The 21517-nt window shown below is 35.0% G+C and overlaps 1 protein-coding gene across 1 annotated transcript; it reads right to left on the bottom strand.

Annotated features, from left to right (window-relative positions):
• Nucleotides 1–11343: 11343 nt before the first annotated feature.
• Nucleotides 11344–16524, bottom strand: LOC145666274 (uncharacterized). Its single transcript, XM_081733337.1, has one exon. The coding sequence runs from the start codon at nt 16522–16524 to the stop codon at nt 11344–11346; it is 5181 nt and encodes a 1726-aa protein (XP_081589463.1).
• Nucleotides 16525–21517: the final 4993 nt, after the last annotated feature.

The following is a 21517-nucleotide window of genomic DNA, read 5'->3' as shown; positions in this document are numbered from 1 at the left end:
AGATATTGAGGACAAAAATTGAATTTTTGGGCTTCTTGATCGAGGACGGTGAGATTAAGATGTTACCCGAAAGGCTACAAGCAATTAGGGATATTAAACCCCCTCAAAACCGACGTGGCCTTGTGAAGATTTTGAGCTTTTTAAACTTCTATTCTCGTTTTTGTAATGACTTCGCGGGCCTTATCGAACCCTTATCGAAAATGCGTTCTCCACGTGAGAAATTTGTTTGGGGTCCCAGAGAGGACTCTTGCTTGGAGCAAATAAAGCGAGCTTTTGAAGAACAGATTATTTTGTCCATCCCCAATTTAAATAAAAGATTTTATTTGCATGTAGATTCTACGTTGAGATCTCAAGCCGCAATTTTGTCTCAGAAAACGGACGAGGGCTTGTTGAAACCAGTTTGGTTTTTCAGTAAGACTTTAAAACCCGCTGATTTTAATAGAACAATATATCAATTGGAATTACTTGCCATATATAATGCGGTGATGCGGTTTCGTTCATTCTTGAGTAACGAATTTACTATATTTACAGATAATAATGCTCTCGTACACATGTTACGTAATCCGAAGAATTTAGGTCGTTATGGTAATATAGTACAGAATTTATTTGAATTTAAATTCAAAATTGTGCACATTTCGAGTGCGAAGAATTTTCAAGTGGATTTTTTGACGCGGATTTATGAAATCAATCCCACGGATGTAGATGTTGATCCTTGTTCCATTAATTCCGCGGAGAATTGTATGTTTAGTCTATGGAGTTTACCTCTGTCACATACCGATATTGTACAACATCAACGAACAGAAGCTGATACTAAAGATATCTATCGGGAGGTGGTTGAACATGGTGGGGAATACCAAGATTATAAGATTGTGAAGGATATCTTGTATCAAAATACTAAGGCGAAATATTCACCTTATAAGGTTTTGGTTCCCCGTTTACTTGTCCCTATGTTATTAAGTTATTATCATTCGATGTTACCCAATGGGGCTCACCTTGGGATTTTGAAGAGTTACAAGAAAATTTCCAAGTATTTCACTTGGAAGAACATGTACGATGAAGTTCGAGAGTATGTGAGGGGGTGCCATGAGTGCCAACTCTCGAAGGCTCGAAATTATCTACCTCAAGGGCAATTGATCTCAGAATATTGTTCTGAGGTGAATGGCCATAACTACGTAGATTTGGCTGGGCCTCTCCCGTGTAGTTATGGATACCGATACATTCTACTTTGTCTCGATAATGCGTCTCGATTCCTTCATTTAGTTCCTTTACGTAATGCAACGAGCAAGCTTGTTATCAAAGCCTTGAATGATATTTTTTGTCGTTTCGGATTTTGTCGTTCTCTAACGAGCGATAGGGGTCCGTGTTTTTCTTCCGTAGAATTCAAGAATTTCCTTTTTGGAAATGGAATAAAACATATTAGGAGCTCTCCTTACTTTCCTGGTGGAAATGCAGTCGAGAAATACGTGAGATTAGTAAAAACTAGCCTGAAATCCTATTTGAATGGAAAACAGGAGAAATGGGCATATTTTATAAACCAACTGCAGTTTTCTCTAAATACTGCTGAACATTCAGAGTTGAAATTTTCTCCATTTAGATTGTTTCTTGGGAGAGATCCTATTGATACCTTGATGGTTAAGTGGAAAATTTCCTCTGAAGATATTGATGGCCCTAATAATGCCACTATATGGGAGCAAGCTTTAGAAAACATGCACAAAGCTTGGGAAGAGAGACGAAGGATATATAATAAGCGTACTGTTTCTGTCACCTTTGCTGTCGGTGATCGTGTTTTGATCAAATCACAGCAAAAGTCATCCCTACAGGATAAGGTTACAAAATCATTAGCCTTTAATTGGTGGGGTCCTGTTACTGTGATTGCTAAACCTACGGCAAATACATTAAAATGCAAAACAAATTATAATAAAATAGTCGTGACGCATACTACTTTAGCTAAGCTCTACAGAGAGCCCAGAAATGTGTGTGGTGGAACCATGTAAGGTAAATTGATGTTTTTTTCAATTGTATATTTATTGTTCATGTTCATCATCATTCATTCGCTACTAACCCTTTTCATCATCATTTCATCTCATACTCATTACTATATTGTATTGTACATATGTTTTTTTGGTATAAAATGAAAAATATTCTGAAGAATTTTTTTTTTTTGGAGGGGGATGTTGTGCCGTAGTGATCTTTACATTGGTATTATAGAGTAAAATGCATGAAAAAGGGATTTAATTTAAAATTAGAAACAGCGCTGTTTCCTTATATACTGTTTCCTTCTATATTATTATTATTATTATTATTATTATTATTATTATTATTATTATTATTTTGGTAACCTATTCACCTTCCTTTTTCCTCCCTGTATTCCACTACAGTATATTTTTGCGATAGAGAGTTGGTGTTTTCTTAATTTAAATGATCTGGTATTATGGTTAGTCTTTTGTCAATGTCATGTGATTGCTATACTTAAATTTGATTGGTTGTTTATCCTTCCGATGAAGGAGCTTTGAAATTAAGTGATTGGGCCCGTCACTTGTTCTCTTCGCTAGGTATGTGTTACATCATATGTGATATTGTGTATAGTGTATTTTATTTTGTGAATTTAAAGTTATTCTGGGTTTTTCCGTGAGTATATATATATATATAAATAAGAAAAAAAACATGTAGATAGAAAATTGATAAATATTCTAATTGAACCATCAGTTCAAATATTGGTATTGAATTTCTATAATATAAATATGTGTATTTCAAATATGGTTTATGCTGAATATGTCTTGTGATAAGGCAGGAGCCATCTTGGACTTTTACTTCATGCAACATGTGCCTGATAAATTTTTCAGTAATTATAAATTTCTTGTGGTTCTTGCATGAATCGAAATTGTTTAAAATCTACTAGTAGTTGAAAATATTTTTCAAAATCGGACAAACTTTTACGAACTTTACAAATTCGTTGTTAGATTCAAGATTACGTTTATTAAAAAAAAAAATAATAATAAAATTTGTTAGTTATCTGAATTTTTTTTGTGTTGTTTATCAAGTAGAGTTATGTTCCTGCAACCTTTGAAGACTTATTATTATTTGTTGAACTTTAGCATACCATTCTCTTTCAGTAGCTTACATTTTTACGTGCGTTAAGCGGCGTTGTTAACCACATACCTGGCCCGGGAAACTCTTCTCGGAGGGGCTACTTGTTTGAGTAGAGGGAAGGGAACGTAAAACTTTCTTTCCTGATTTTCAAAGATTTAGTTTTTCTGGGAAGGGACGGTCATGGCAACATTACCCACCTTGGCTGTTACAATTTGATATTGTATTACTCGAGATATATGTTTTCAAAATCAAATTACAATTGGATACAAATGTGTAAATGGAACATCAAACATTTTCGAAACGTCCATTTTCGAAACTTAGAATTTCCAACTACCTCAGAGCTACGGCAAGTCTTTCAGTCGGTGAAATGGCATGTCTTAAGTGGGTATTTTGCCTTAAAATTTGTACTTTTATTTTCTCCAATAACTCATCAAAGGTTGCTATCGACATACGAGTATAATTTAAAACTTTCATTTCACCTCTTCTTAAGTCACTAAATAATAACACAAATGCACCAGCCACAGGTCTTTGAATATTTAAGAAATAAACCCATTTCCTTCATCTATGCCTTCGTTTTTTAATATTTTAAGTTGAACCGGAACAAATATATTAACATATCTCAATCATCCATACTGTCACTATCGTAAAGACATCAAATCAGTTTGGCCGGCAGAAAAGCTGCCGTGATGTTCACGACAAAAGCCGTATGTTTCACGGCACGACTTTTGTACACACTGCACGGCGCCTTTCATGGCACGGCATGCAGTGTGAAAGAGGCCTTAGGCAAATGTATTTTATAAAGAATACTATTTAGAAATGTAATGCGCATATATATATTAATTTGATAGGCCATTTCCGATGACTTTGCTCGGACATATTTATTTATGCGAACACAGTCAGTCTTCGGCAAGAAAATTAGTTAGAGGCCGCTGAAATACTGCTTCCAAAAGGAATAAAAGCTTCCTTTGGCCGTTTGTAAAGTACGTGGATTTTTTTATTATTCATTTAGTACCGGTACTATGATTTCTACCGAATTAGCCAGTATCTATGGAAATACGAAATTAATTATTGGTGAACAATTTGTTAAAGAATTATTCCTCAAAGCATCAGAATAAAATATTAAGTTATTTTACTATTACATTAATTTTACTATTTTATAATATGAATTTTAAGCAGATACTCACGTACTGAAGACATATATAAAATTCGATAATGAATCCTAGACGCACAAAATACTTACCTAAAAAGAGAGGACAAAGAATTATGAGATTAGACAACAATAATAAACGAATTTATTATATTATAACTTACTAGATAACATATTTATTTCTGTAAGTGTATGATGATCAATGCAGTAATATACACAATAATGCACGAATATAAGAATTATATATATATATATATATATATATATATATATATATATAGGGTGTTTCAAAACAACATCGACAACTTTTGGGATGTGATTCCTGATACCAAGATAAGAAAAAAGGTATAGAACAACCTGAGTACAGAATTCTGTTATAGCAAAAAAAAAAAAAAAAAAAAGTTTAACGGTCCGTGTCTCCAATACTTGGAACCTACCATAGTTAAGTCAAGACTTTATTTAGGAACTAATTCGTGCACTATCCAAAAATACATGTTTCAGAATCCTGCAGTACTCACTCAACGATTTTTATACAGGGAGTTCTTCTACGAACATATAATTTGAAATACTCACCAACTACCTCCATAAAAATTGCTGTGGAAATACCTCAGGGATATTGTATGGGTATTTGGATAGAGCACATACTAGTTCCTACGTGAAGTCTTTACTCGACTACGGTAGACCCCATATTATTGAAGCTACAGACCTTTAAAATTTATTTTTTCATGTTTTCGACATCCCATAACTCCAAAATGACGGATTTCTGCATCCAGGTTGGTCTATAATTTTTATCTTACCTTGGTGTCAGGAATCACCTTCTACACGTTGTCAGTGTTCTTTTGAAGCACCATATATATAGAATATGAGAATATTAAATATTGAATATAGACTCTAAGTATTATGCTGAATGTAAATCTACGAATATAATGATTGCACATGGCAATAAATACAGACACCTAAGCAAGAATTAAGATTACTCAAAGAGTCATTAGTATACATTAGGTATACATTAGTAGATATACATTAGTAAAAAAAATAAATAAAAATTAAAAATAACCTTTTGGGTCAAAGAAAACAAACTAAGGATTGTATAGTATTCGTAAATTGAAGAACAGATAGTTAAAATATGATTCCATTAGAGGGTAGCGCAAAACGCCGACTCGGGATATATCACAGCTGAATTTTAATAATATTAATATAAGAATATATTATTTGGTCTAGGAATTAATTCGTGCGGGTGGACAAGAGATGGCGCAACGAACGGAGCGTCCCACAGTTCCGTGTATCCACACATGTGTTGCAAACCCCTGTCATCGCGTATCGTTCGTAGTATAGGGCAGTGGATTAAAGCGTCAACAACACCAGTTTGTAGTTAAGTGAACATGGCGCAATTTGTGCCTAATAAAGTGTTTTTGCGGGGTGTCCTGCTGCATTACTTTAACATGCAGAAAAGTGCGACTGAAAGTCATCGTATTTTGGTGGAAGTGTATGGTGACCATGCTCTAGCTGAGCGAACGTGTCAGAAGTGGTTTGCACGGTTTAGAAGTGGTGATTTCGGCTTGGCAGACCAAGAGCGAGCTGGACAGCCAAAAAAATTTCAACACGAAGAATTGACAGCATTGCTCGAGCAGGATTCGTGTCAAACGCAGGAACAACTTGCAGCAGCATTAGGCGTTGATCAAACAGTCTCCAAACGCTTGAAAGCCATGGGAATGATTCAAAAGATGTCACATTGGGTTCCACATGAATTGAAAGACAGAGACGTTGAAAGACGAAAAACCATTTGCGAATTGCTGCTTCAACGACAGAGCAGAAAGGGGTTTCTGCATCGAATTATTACGGGTGATGAGAAGTGGATCCATTACGAGAACCCTAAACGAAAAAAGGCCTGGGTGAAACCAGGTGAACCAGGTCCATCACAACCAAAACGAGATATTCACTTTGCAAAGGTTATGCTGTGCATATGGTGGGATATGAAAGGTGTGGTGTACTATGAGCTGCTGCAACCGGGTGAAACTATGAATGGAGAACGTTATCGACGACAATTAATGCGTTTGAAGCAAGCTCTGGCCAGAACACGACCAGAATGGGAGAACAGACATGATAAACTTATTGTTCAACATGATAACGCTCGCCCACATGTCGCAAAACCGGTCAAAACCTATTTAGAAAATGTCGGATGGGAAGTTTTACCCCACCCGCCGTATTCACCAGACGTTGCTCCTTCGGACTACTACTTGTTCGATTGCATGAACAACGATTTGATTGGACAGCGGTTTACTTCTTCAGAAGATATCGAAACATGGGTCTCTGACTGGATCGCTTCCAAGGATGAGGACTTCTTTCGCCACGGAATCCGTACATTGCCTGACAGATGGGCGAAAGTGGTGGCTAGCGATGGACAATATTTTTCTTAAGGTATTTATGTATTTTGTGTTTGTACTACAGCTTCAATGTGTGCGTACCAACCGCACGAATCAATTCCTAGACCAAATAAAACATAATTTTACACTTGATAAGTAATTATTTCTTAAGATTTTGGCAATGATATATTTTCACGATAATAGATATTTTACTCCTGAATAGATTTAGAGCGCTCAAATATAAAGTAACTAAGATATGACAAATAATTTCCTAGGATAGAGACTATTAAGTATTTTAAATTATAACAACTTTACGGGCTCCTAAACTGTGACAAACATTTATAACATTCTGATAGATATTGAAAGAAAAAAAGTAGTAGAATATGACTATTCAGTCTATTTCTTGGTATTTAAGCCAAATAAAGAATTAAAATAATGACTATTTTATAGGCAAAATAGGATATCCAGAAGATAACATTCTATCTTATTTTTAACAATATAGATATTTAAGGTTATAGAATTTACAAAACTCATTAATAGCTGTACACTCTCCAAAACTTTAGTTATATGTACTATATTAACAACTATCAGTTTTATCTATTAGATCTAATTAAATAGTACATTATTTATAGCAATAAGTTTTAGATTAAGATAGATCATGCAACATTATTTTCTTTAAAAATACCATTTATCTGACCAAAAGCGAATTTATATTTTATAATATATTTTCCAGGGATAGATTTATCTATTATCTAACAATATAGTTACCTAATTAGTTTATAAATCTTGACAGTGAGTTAAAGTTCCATCTGTTGGAGGGAAAACACTTATACAAACATCATTATTCACTCATTTTCAAAACTTCTTCCTCACTTTTTAAACACTTGAATATTAAATGCAACACTTACCGTATTTTTATAATAATAACACCTATACTCAATCTTACGCACTGGACTGAGCATTTGTATCATTCAGATATATTTCACTACCTACAGACTTATGTCATACAGTGAAGAGAACATTGGAGCATACCACAATTAATTTGTTTGTGTGTTTGTTTTATCTATTCTGAAATAATTAGTGTTTTTACAGTGTTTTACGTTATTGAAATATAACATCTAATGTCCGGCACAAACCTCTTGACGTTTGGCGAAAACCAATGACGTAAGAGCGACGTTGTCAGATTTCATTTTCTTTCGTGTACAAGTCAATGCGAAACGTTTCTTTTGTGAAAGACAGATGGAAGAACGAAGTAAATGAGAAGGTGAAAGAACAAAAAATGGTTTAGATTGTGTTAAGTTGATTTTGAGTTTAAAGTCCCTTTCAGCAGCGAGGCTATATGAAACGGGACCTACTGATTAACGTAGAATCCAAACCACATAAGCTTCCGCCAGGAATCGAACCCAGGTCTCCCACGTCCTGGTTTAGATTAAATTGCATATGAAGAAGCAATCTTCGTGAACCAATGTACTTATAATCGTACTTTTCTCCCCTAATTATTTAGAAACAATTTTCCTTTTACCAAAATGTACACTAACATTCTACTAACACAGACACTTTTGAGTGCAAATAATATTTCTCCCAAGCATCACATATTAGAGAACCTAGCGTAACTTTCATTGGGTATTGTCGAAAACTCGGGCACTCCTTAACAGTCAAGAGGTTTGAGCCAGTCAGTACATATAGTGTTAATTGATTTCTAATTTCTAAAACTATTAGTGCATTATTACATTTGTTATTATATAGTGTTGTGAGCAGGGTTCTCAACCGTCCCGATTCTGTCGGGACTGTACCGATTTCTGACTTATTTGTCCCCTGTCCCGACCGGACACTCATCGGGACTCATATTGTCCGGATTTATCAATTTTCAAAATTAATATTTTACTGGGCCATATATGGCTATTTCCTAATTGTTTTGAGTTGATAATCCAGCCGATTATGATGATAGCATATTCTATGCAGCGCTAAAAGTATTGTTTTTCTAACCTCTACGTAAAAGCGACTGCTACAGCAGTGGCAGTAATAGTAGCGCTCACTTCAGCGGGTGGCCGCCACGCTAACTATAACTCATTTGTTTGTGGTAAAAACCAAACATCCTATTTAGTTTTCTTTTTAAACGTATTTTATATTTAATAAATTGCAATTGTCTTGGTTTGAATTTGTGGTATGATGATAGCCAAAGAATAAGATTTGATTTTAGTAATACTTTTTGTCAGTAATTCTTTAACAATGTTATGCACTCATTTGTGATAAAAAAAAAATGTATACAGTTTTGTCTCTAAACTTTGTTTATATTAAATAAATTACAGTTGTTTTGGTTTCAATTTGTTGCATAATATTGCTTATACATAGTGATGACCAGTGGAAGAGAAAATTTATAAAAAAATAAAGTGCTGAATTCATTCAGGTTCGTGTTATTAAGCTGATTGTTGTTTACATTGTTTTCAATGACTCGCCGTACGCGGAGTCATCTTCCCCCGGGGGGGGGGGAAGGGCGCTCCAACACTGATTGTACCGTCCCGATTTTTTCTTAAGAAAAGTTGGCAACCCTGGTTGTGAGTAATTGATTCTGATTTTTATAAAGTAATTGGAAACACTTCTTAATGCTTTGTATTATTCAGTTTTAAGCATGGCATCGGACGACATTTTTTTTTTTTTTCAGAGTTAGCAAAAACAGCTTGAGTGAAGGTCTAAGTGTAAGCACTTCCAAGCACAAGGTTACGTCTTACAGGTTTATTTTTACGATCATCCTTAACTGGAAGGATGATTTTTATTACATAATTGGAAGTATGTGTCTGATAGACACGGAACGCCGAAACTTTGGTTCCCTTGACGAAGTATTTCATATATTTATTCTTATCACTGTGTATGTATCAGCTCACTTCACTGAAACAAACATAAAGATAAAATAATACGTCTATAATACGTCTTTTGCCAGCACAGCAAAAGAAAAAATCACGCGTGTGTGTCAGACACATACTTCCAGCTAAGGGTTAATACACATAAAGAAGAGCAAAAGCAAAATGTTTGTCTATTGTAAAGACTACATCAACAATGTTTAATGAAAAAAATTATTCAATAGTTTTATAGGATAAATAACTCTTTATATGAGTGACATTCAATTGTTGGAGTGTGCTATTGCTGATTTTATTTTTGGAAGTTTATTATTTTAACTGAACATTAAAACATTTAATTTTTGGTTAGGAATATTTCTTATATACAAAGAAATGAGATATTTTATTTGTAAGGTATATTCAGATCTTCAAATCATTTTATTGTTCAGATACTAACTTCAAATACTTTATTGTTTAGGCTTCAGATGTTATTTCTCACATTTAATCTTAGATTTTATTTCTGTCTTGCGTAGCAACACAGAATCCGAACAGTGTTTTTCCAGACATGATTTTTTTAGGGGGACTGAGCTCTGGAGCTCTGAGAGTGCCCCTCGATAAAGATAAAATAATACGTCTATAATATAATAATAAACAAAATAGTACCAGTAGTGCCCCTGCGAATACTAAGTGTGCCCCTTGGAACATTTTTTCCCTGGATCTAAGCACGGAGATGTGGTAGTCCTAATCTTAGCTTTCATTTTGAGCCAAATCTAATTTTCATTTTACGCAATTTTAGGAAATACGGGACTAAGTTTACTTATTTGTAAATAAGTGTATGTAAAAATTGGATGATGATGTAAATACTCTATTATACAGTCATGTCTGTGAATTCGTCTTATGCGTTGATGACTGTCTTTCTTACATAAAGCTGGCACAGATATACTTCTTGCTCCCTAAATTCCGATATTTGTTCTGGAACTTCCGAACTCGATAAAAATTTTATTCCTGTACGTGGATTTACGTCACGTCCACTAGCTTTTAGGTTATTAACCTTAGCAAAGATCCTGATATAAAATCCTAGGTACTTTTAAAGATGAGGCCCAGTGTACTCAGGAAAGAAATACGCAAGATCTATGTTCGTTGTCCTCATGGACATGGACATAACTTAAGTTCTATACTCTTCTTTTACAAGACTTCGTTTTAAACAGTAGACTATGCATTTCAAGTGAGGCAGAATTATTACAGGACCAGTAAAGGTTTACTAGCCTTCATTACTCTGTCTCTGAGATAATAATACGTCATCAACTAAAACTATTTTATAATTGAAGCTGAACAATAATCGAAGGGACGGAAATAGAATATTCATCATAGTCAGGATCTACCAGGTATGTGTCAGAGAAATCTGTTAGTGGTAGCTTTTCCCAGTGTATAAGACTGTTTATGCTTATGTTCTTAAATGTTCGCGATTTACTTAACTGGTAATGGACTGTCTTCTAACAATGGAAACTTCCAATACTTGTTTTTAGTTTTTATTATACCTTACTAATCGCTGGTTTTTAACTAACACTTAAAATAAACCACAAAGTACATATAATAACTTCACTGTGTTCATTGCACTTAAATAACAAACTTAACTTTAAAATTATGGAAGAAATGTTCGTGCCTCGTGCCTTATGCACCGTCTCTCTTCAACACTTTTCATCTTGAATAACAAATGAAATCTAAATTTCGTAAAAACAGTGTTGCCAGTTCTTAGAAAATATTACTACATAATATAAGACTTAACATGCCGCCCGCCAAAAAAGGGCTAGTGACCTTTTTTTAAAAAAAAGAAAAGAAAACAAACTTTACATAACAACAAATAAAATAGACTAAAACAGGAAATAAATATACTTTAACATGAATGACATTACGATTCATCATTATTTGGTAAAACACAAAGTCCTCTAATTGAGCGTTTATATAAACCATTGGAAGTTTTAACAGTAGCCACTCGAACCAAACCGTCAGGTCCAGAATGCACTTCAGTGATGACTCCCAATTTCCACGATAGAGGAGGTAGCTTATCTTCTTTGAGAACCACCAATTGACCTGGCTGTATGTTGGCACAGCTTCTCTTCCACTTGTTTCTTCCTTGTAGTTGTGACAAATATTCAATATACCATCTTCTCCAAAACTGTTGAAATTGTTGTTGGATCCTTTGCCATCTTTGAATTGAACTAATCTTCTCCTGATGTAAGTCACGTTCTGGTAGTGCTGTCAATGGTTGACCAATAAGAAAATGACCAGGAGTTAATGCTACTGGATCATTAGGATCATTGGATAATGCTACAAGAGGTCTCGAATTTAAGCAAGCTTCTATTTGTGTGACTAATGTTGTTAATTCTTCAAACGTGAGATATGACATTCCCATGACTCTTCTTAAGTGGTATTTAAAGGACTTAACTGCAGCCTCCCAAAGACCACCGAAGTTGGGCGAATATGGCGGAATAAAATGCCATTGGATTCCTTCAGTAGTTGCAAAATTCTTAATCCTTTCTTGATGGTCAGCTGTATGCAACAACTTTGCGACTTCTTGAAGTTCCTTGTTGGCACCAATGAACGTAGTTCCATTGTCGCTATAGATATGCTTGCATTTACCTCGACGAGATATGAATCTTCTCAAAGCAGCTAAAAATGCCTGACTAGTAAGATCACTCACAACTTCGAGATGGATAGCCTTTGTTGCTAAACACACAAACACTGCAATGTAGCACTTCACCTTTGTTTTTGACTTTCTGGTACCAGTTTTGATATAAATAGGACCGGCAAAGTCAATTCCAGAATTTGTGAAAGGTCTTGTTAGTTCTACTCTATGTTTTGGTAGTTGTCCCATTAATTGTTCTGGTCCAGACGCCTTTAATCTTTGACATGTAATACACCTTCTAATAACTTTCTTAATGGCATTTTTACCATTAGGTATCCAATACCTTTGCCTTAGTGATGCTAGCATTAACTGACATCCAGAATGTAGCAATCGCCTGTGTTCATGTTCTATAATTAGTCTTGTTAGGTGATGATCTGGTGGTAGAATAATTTGATGTTTAACATCAAATTCAAGTTCAGACATCTTTAATCTTCCACCAACTCTTAGTAATTGTTGATCACATATGAAAGGATTGAGAGACAAGAGTTTGCTCTTATTGCTAACTCTTCCACTTTCTTTAAGATCAGCCATTTCCTTAGCATAAACTGAACTTTGAACTTCTCGTATTAGTCTGATTAAAACTTCTTCAATTTCTTCCAAAGTAAGAGCGTCTACATTTCTTCTTGATGTTTCTACTTTAGCATTCTTGGAAAACCGCATACAATAAGCCAAGACTCTCTGAAGTTTGTTCAAAGTAGAGAATCTTTCGATTATACTATTATCTTGAGTTGTCACTAAGTAACTTGATTTTAATTTCTTCTGTTCAGGAATCTCTCTGAGTGGGGCAGGCTCCGTCTTAGGCCAATCAAGTGAAGAACACTGTAACCATTGAGGACCGTTCCACCACAAACTATTATGTATTAACTTGTCAGGACTTGTTCCTCTTGATATAATATCCGCAGGATTGTCACTTGAAGCGACGTGTCTCCATTCTCCTCCCACTTCTTGTACCTCAGCAACTCGATTGCCAACAAATGTTTTCCATCTATTTGGACTTGCTCTTAACCATGCTAAGACCACCATAGAATCTGTCCACATATACACCTGGGATATTCGTTGTTTTAATGCCTTAGTTACTTTCTTGACAAGTTTTGCTGATAACACTGCTGCACATAACTCTAAGCGAGGCAGGGAAATCTTCTTTATGGGCGCCACTTTGGACTTAGCACATAATAACTTTGAAGTAACTTGACCATCCTTGCTGACGGATCTTAAATACACACATGTCCCATAAGCCTTTTCTGAAGCGTCTGAGAAAGCGTGAACTTGAATGTCTATCAAGGTACCCAACTGAAGAACCATTCTGTCTACACTGATATCTGATAATGAAGGAATGAATTCAAGTACTGTCTTGCATCTTTGCTGTAGTTCTTTAGGAAGTGTTTCATCCCACTCCAATCCTGCTTGCCACAGATCTTGAAGAATTATCTTACATACGATTGTTATTGGACTAACAATTCCCAACGGATCAAAGATTGAAGCAATAATACCCAACATCTTGCGTTTTGTTAAATTATTATTCGACCTTTGATTTAAAGTGAATCCATTCATCACTTGAAGTTGATCAGTTGCTGGATGCCAAAGTAATCCTAATGTTTTGACTTGACCCTTATCGTCTAAGCGTAATGGAAGTTGTGTTTCTCTCAATTCTTCAGAGATGGATTCCAATAATTCAGTACTGTTGGAACACCACTTTCTTAGCAAAAAACCACCCTTTTGTAGCATTTGTATTAATTCGTCCTTTATCTTTAAAGCTTCCTCCACACTTTCAGCCCCTGAAATACAATCGTCAATATAGAAGTCATTCTTGAGAATTTGAGCTGTCTTCGGATATTCACAAGCTTCTTCTGCACTTAATTGCTGGAGACACCGAGTAGCAAGGAAAGGCGCTGAGGCTGTTCCGTATGTGACAGTCTTTAATTCATATACCTTAATGGGTTCTTCTTCTGATCTTCTCCACAAGATCTTCTGGAATTTACAGTCACGCTCATCCATCAAAATCTGTCGATACATCTTCTCTATATCTGCAGTAAAAGCTATAGGGTAGGTGCGAAACCTTAATATAATTGACTGCAAATCGTCTTGCACAGTTGAACCAACTTTGAGAACATCGTTCAGTGAAATGCCACTAGTTGAGCATGCGGATGCATCAAATACTACTCTAGTCTTCGTCGTAGTACTAGCTTCCTTAATAACTGGATGATGAGGCAAGTAATATCCTTGAGTAATATTAGAGTTGCCTTCCACTTCCTTCATATGTTCCAAAGCTTCATACTCTTCAAGGAATGCCACATAATCTGTGCGTAACTTGGGGCATCTATTTAACCTTTTTTCTAGTTGTTGTAAACGCTGAACAGCTGTCTTATAAGAATCACCTAACTGGGTCACTTCTTGTTTGAATGGCAGTCTCACTATAAAGCGTCCTGTTGAATGTCTTCTAGTGTTTGCGATAAAATGTTCTTCGCACTCCCTTTCTTCTTTGGATAGAGGAGTTTCTTGAATATCTTCTATTTTCCAAAACTTCTGCAGCTGATGGCTTAAATCATCGTTGTTGTGCAAAAAGAATGTTCGATGTTCTGGCGTGAAGTTGTTGTGCTTTGGCATCTGATATTGTCCTGAAACTATCCATCCTAACTCTGTATTTTGGAGAACTGGAAACGCTCCTGGACGCACCTGTTGTCCTGCTTTGAGTAGACTAAAGAAAATTCCAGCACCTAACAACAAATCAATCTTACCAGACTTGTTGAAATTAGGATCCGCTAACTGTAAATTCGGTGGAAAGTTCCATTCTTTAATGTCAATATCAGCATCAGGTAAATTTCCCGCTATTTTGGGCAATACAAAACACTCAACATCTACACTAAAATCACTTACAGCAGAGAATACTTGTAACTTACTTCCGTATTTAACGTTGCAACTTACATTATTAATACCTTGTACAGGAACATTGATAGGAAATTTCTTTAATTTTAACCTTTGAATGAGAGATTCTGTTGCAAAATGAGATTGGGAACAACTATCAAGCAAAGCCCTAACCATATGTAATTTACCATTGCAATCTTTAACTTGAACAACTGCAGTTGAAAGTAAAACACGCACATTACTTTTAGGCTTCACAGAGCAATAAATACTAGTATTAACAACTTCCTGTCCTTGAGACATTGACTTTTCACCTACAGGTTCCGTAACAGAATCATTTTCAACACTTACAGCATGATTAGGCTTTGATTTCTTAAAATCACTATGCAATAACGTGTGATGCTTGAGATTACATATTTTGCATGCACTTAGCGAACAATCTTTCGCTACATGGTTGACAACTTTCAAACAATTAAAACAAAGTTTGTTCTGTTTCGCAAAACTTAATCTTTTGGATACACTTAATTTCTGAAACTGATTACACTTGTGTAACACATGACTTTGTTGACAAAACGAACACAAAACATTAGTACTCACATAAGATTGTCTAGCATTTTTTACATCCTTAACAACATTCGATTTACTGACATGCGACTTTGATTGTGTAGACTTTACCAATTCTAAGGCCTGGTATTTATTTTCTAAAAATACATGAAGTTCTTCTAAACTAGCAAACTGTTCCCTATTTGTTTGATTTTCAAAGTCTTTACGTGTTTGTTCATCTAGCTTTTCCAAAACTAGGTGCGATAACAATATATCCTCCAAAGGAGTATCTAACTGTAACGCCTTAAGTGCATTTACGTTACTTATAGTTTGATTTAATAATGTCCTTAAGTCCGCCACTGAATCTTTACTGACAGTTGGTAATGAAAACAATGCCTTTACATGAGCAGTTGCTATTAGCTTTGGATTATTATACCTTTTGCATATCATTTCCCAAGCAAGTTTGAAATTTTCACCTGTCACGGGTATATTCTCAACTAATTTGCTTGCTTCACCTGATAATGAGGACAACAAATAATGAAATCTTTGAATATCATCTAAACTTTGATTGTTTACAACCAAACTACTGAAAGTATCATGAAAATGTCTGAAATCTATAACTTGACCTTTAAATGTTGGTAGCTTTATGACTGGTAATTTTAGACACCCTGTATTCGCGGTTGAATTATCTGACGAACTTCTATTGCTACTACTAGCCTTCTCAGCTGTTTCAACAATTGACGTCATTTTTGCAAGAGTATCGTAGTAAGTAGCTTCAAACAACTCTCTATCTTGTGTATATTCATTGTTTTCGTCCTTTAATTCAAGCTGTTTTTGCACTTCATCATATTCTTTGAATATATTGGGTAAACGTGCACACCTAACTTTAATTTGCATTACATCACCGTCTGCTCCAAATTGTTCAACAAATGTTTTCATTCTTGTAAGGGAAGCTTTAGCTAGGCCTCTTGCCTTTATAAGAGAATTAGTATTTGAATCCATTGCTTGTGATATATCTACCTGAAGTCCTTATAACAACAGACCTTTACACAAGTAAAAGAAACAAAAAAATATACTTAGCTACGTGACTGCTACATTGCGCCTTTGTTTTTCTTCAGATTGCAATGCACAGCTGAATGCGTAGGCGCGTACGTGATAAGTCCACTAGGTCAATTTTGCTTCTGATTCTTAACACTCACTGTCTTTACACACACATAGTCAATATGACTGTTTGAATGATTCACTTATTATTTTTCTTGGCACAACACTTCCTCCATTCGGCACTGGAGGACCAAAAAAACTGTTTATGCTTATGTTCTTAAATGTTCGCGATTTACTTAACTGGTAATGGACTGTCTTCTAACAATGGAAACTTCCAATACTTGTTTTTAGTTTTTATTATACCTTACTAATCGCTGGTTTTTAACTAACACTTAAAATAAACCACAAAGTACATATAATAACTTCACTGTGTTCATTGCACTTAAATAACAAACTTAACTTTAAAATTATGGAAGAAATGTTCGTGCCTCGTGCCTTATCCACCGTCTCTCTTCAACACTTTTCATCTTGAATAACAAATGAAATCTAAATTGCGTAAAAACAGTGTTTCCAGTTCTTAGAAAATATTACTACATAATATAAGACTTAACAAAGACAATTCACTAAAAAAAACATTTAAATGCACACTCTAAATTAAACTCTATTAAAATTATTTAATATTTGATTTCTGAGAGTTAATTGTTGTACCTCTCGCAAACATCGCAACTTAAAACCTATAATAAGATTAAATCTCATATCTCAGCAGTATATGTGCTTATATTAAAGATTTCCAAAACTCAATAAAGGACGGTTAAACATTAAGTAAATAAAGTGACTACTTATAATAAAGATTTCCTAAAATCAATAAACGATAGTTAAATGTTAAGTAAATTCACTGTGTAATTTCAATAATTTTTTCTTAAAACCAATAAAGTACAGTTAAACATAAAATAAATGCAATGTGTACTTCTTATAAAGAATTCTTAAAATCAATAGAGGACGGTTAAACGATAAATACATGCTTCAATGCATAATTGCTAAAATAGAAAAAAAAAAACTATTACAAATTTAGTTGGTAGAAATGTGCGCATATCATTAACAATATTTAAATGTATCTGTTTCCATTATGCCAGAGATCATTTTGCTAGCCTATATCTTGAATTATTTATTTTAATGAAATTAGATCGCTGGATTGCTTGAAGGCCTGTTTTTTCCTATTGTTTGAATTTAACATTACCTTTGAGACAATACAAACTTGAATCTACATATTAAGGTTATAGAATTTATATTGTATTTGGAGTTTGTAGCGTAACAAAGTCGGGATTTGTACTTAGAGTAGACCTACCTATCGTACGTGCATGGCCGCCTGCACTTGGGTACAAGGGAAGATATTACCGTCCCTGGATTTTTGAAGTTTGTTCAGTTTCTGGAAATACATGTCCAGACATACGAATTTTCTCTCAAATACTATAAGTACTAATATATTAATATATTTATTGTATATTAAATAGCATAGAGCTATGCTTTATTTACTGTAATTCATAAGGATATGCGCGTAAATCATTGTTATTTTATATTATCTATCTGCTCGCATGGATCAAAATGTGTGTCGGCCATTTGCACTCTCTGGGAAAAATTCTGCTGGCGTCCCTGCGCACTACAAACGATTTTGTCCAAACTTATCATGCAAGTAGACCTTGATGTCCTTAGCAAGAGGGGATAAAATCCTATTAAACCAATATTTGACCATGCGAATATTAAATTGATGTGAGCGAGAAACATTTTTCTTTTTAAATTTAGCTGTCCCCCTCTCTTTCAAAAACCCTATATTCTTATCCACGTTTGAATTAATTCAAACAAACGTGGATTTTCCTTGATTAATTAAGATTTTTATTTAGAACTAAAGAATTAGAATTTGCTACATACAGTTGCCGGAATATGTAATCTTTAGTTGTGATGGGTTGCCAAGAAGAACTGTACGTATGCTTAGCAGAAAAGAGTACAGAATGCAACGTTTCAATGCACAGTAATATGATACGTTTTAATACATAATAATATGATACGTTTCCATACACAGTAAAATGATACGCGCGGTGGCTCAGTGGGAGAGCGTTCACCTCCGGTGCTTGGGGTCCCTGGTTCGATCCCAGCTCGAGCCGTGTGGACTTTGTGGTGGACAAACACCGTGCTCGTGGGTTTTCTCGGGGTTCTCCCGTTTCCTCCCATTTTCTTCATTCCACCATTTCATTCATTTGTCATTATCACCGTCTCCTTTAGCCTAACCGGCATAACCGTGAGACGTAGAACTTAAAGATTTCATTTCATTTTTCATTTCAGTAAAGTGATACGTTCTCATATACAGTAATACGATACGTTCCCACATAAAATAATACGATACATTCCCATATATAGTAATATGATACGTTCCATACATAGTAATATGATGCGTTTCCATATACACTAATATGAAACATTTCCATACACAATAATATGATACGTTTCCAAATACAGTATTACGATACATTACCATATAAAATAATACGATACATTCTCATATATAGTAATACGATACGTTCCATACACAATAATATGATACGTTTCCATACACTGTAATATGATACGTTTCCATACGCAGTAATATGATACGTTTCCATACACAATAATATGACACGTTTCCATACACTGTAATATGATACGTTTCCATACACTGTAATATGATACGTTTCCATACACAGTAATATGATACGTTTCCATACACAGTAATATGATACGTTTCCAAGAATCGAGACGATATCAGAAATGATTATTCGAAAGTCTACACGATACGAGACATAATTCTTGGAGAAACGACGAGAAACCTTATTTCTAAGTCAGTGAGCAAGTATTTTAAAGTCCAACTAACAACTGAACAAACCATATTCAATTCGATGGGGAAGGAAATTAAGATTATGTGTATCAACCAGGCCCGTAGCCAGCCCCAAAATTTAGGGGAGGCGGTAGAAGTTAGGGGGGGCGACCCACATATTATAGTTCATTTGCAAGCCTACCGTGAACCTTTTAGGGGGGCAGCCAAAGTTTAGGGGGGAGGCCCCCCTAGCCCCCCGTGGATACGGGTCTGGTATCAACCACTTAATGCTCGAACGTTTTGGTGATAGTACGCCTATAGTTGAAATTTTTAAGTTTTGCTAAACACAAAATTATCTGTTAGCCTAATTTTCAAAACGATTAAATTATCTACGGAATTTTACATAAGAATGTGCCAAATTAAAACAAAAAAAGAACTACATATTCTAACAACATTTAACTGAAAAAGTCATATATTAACAAATTCTATTTATAATATTTTTTGTCCCGTATTATATTATTTCCTTACAATTAAAAATAATAATAAAATACCGTATACGGTAATCTTCATTAGAAAGCATGTTAATCACTCTCCCTATTACGATGGAAGCTTATTTAAATGAATTTCGGAACCATATATTCTCTGAAAACAAACATTTTTTTATTGGCTTTCCTTCCCATTACAGGAGGAATTCAATGTTGTTGTAGCTGGAATGTTGGAAATTCGCCAACCTTCGTAGCGAAAACGTTAATGGCTAATTTCATTTTTTTTATTTTTACTTTCTTCTAACTTGTAATTTCAGTCGATAGTCCTTTGTTTTGAATCTTTAACCAATAATCAAAAACCAAAAAGGAGAAGAAGAAAATATCTGAAGTTTTTTTTTTTTAATTTTATTTTATACTGTGAACTAAATCTTCCTTTTCTGCTTGGGCGTTGATTCTTTCTTTCTCACTCTCTCTCGTATGAGACACATTAATTAAGCATAATACAAACAAAAGAGATCTTTGTCGCTGCATGGCTCCTGTAGCTTTCTGTTGGCACCAATCCCAAAACACATGCTAAACGCTGTTTGGTGTGTTCTCTTAGAAAGCCATGCGTGGTGTTATCGCCTATATCGCAGATGGTATGATTCGATTACCGGTATGAATTCATGGTATAAAACCCTTGCCTCATTATATTTATGGTAGACCTAGAGTTATGACATTCAGAAATTGCAAGGCACAGTGGCTCAGTGGTAGAGCAATTACCATTGGTGTTTGGGGTCCCTGGTTCGATCCCCGACCATGTAAGTTTGTGGTGAACAACATTGTGCCCGTGGGTTTTCTTGGGGTACGCCCGTTTTCTCCCACTTTATCATTCCACCAATTCTTCCATGATCATTCACTTGCTTTAATCATCGTCTCCGTTAGCTTAAGGGTCTTCAGTACAGCGAAATTAAAGTACCGCTAATTTTAGAGTTTTTCTGTACTATCTTCAAAACAAATAAAAATATTCGAAAAGCAGAAACGTAGTAAACTAGACAATAGGATTTTGCATGTGATACCTTTATCACAATTTACCTATTTGCTTTTGGTATGCCACTATTACAGAACCCGCAAAAAAGAATACGCGACAAAGCGTACTAGCGACAAAACGTACCACCGACAAAACGTACCACTTACCCTGAGGGATGCTTGTGAAGGGTTTTCTAAAAACACTTTAAATAATGACAAGCGGCGAAACGTACCATTTGCCTGGAGGGTTACTTATCAAATAATGACAGGCGACAAAACGTACCACTTGATAGGACGATATATATATATATATATATATATATATATATATATATATATATATATATATTTGGTCTAGGAATTAATTCGTGCGGGTGGACAAGAGATGGCGCAACGAACGGAGCGTCCCACAGTTCCGTGTATCCACACATGTGTTGCAAACCCCTGTCATCGCGTATCGTTCGTAGTATAGGGCAGTGGATTAAAGCGTCAACAACACCAGTTTGTAGTTAAGTGAACATGGCGCAATTTGTGCCTGATAAAGTGTTTTTGCGGGGTGTCCTGCTGCATTATTTTAACATGCAGAAAAGTGCGACTGAAAGTCATCGTATTTTGG

This window comes from Thermobia domestica, chromosome 12, assembly GCF_964235325.1.
Source record: "Thermobia domestica chromosome 12, izTheDome1.hap1.1, whole genome shotgun sequence".
Classification (NCBI taxonomy): Eukaryota; Metazoa; Arthropoda; class Insecta; order Zygentoma; family Lepismatidae; genus Thermobia; species Thermobia domestica.
The sequence above is the reverse complement of the archived record's forward strand: the minus strand, read 5'-3'. Positions and strand labels throughout refer to the sequence as shown.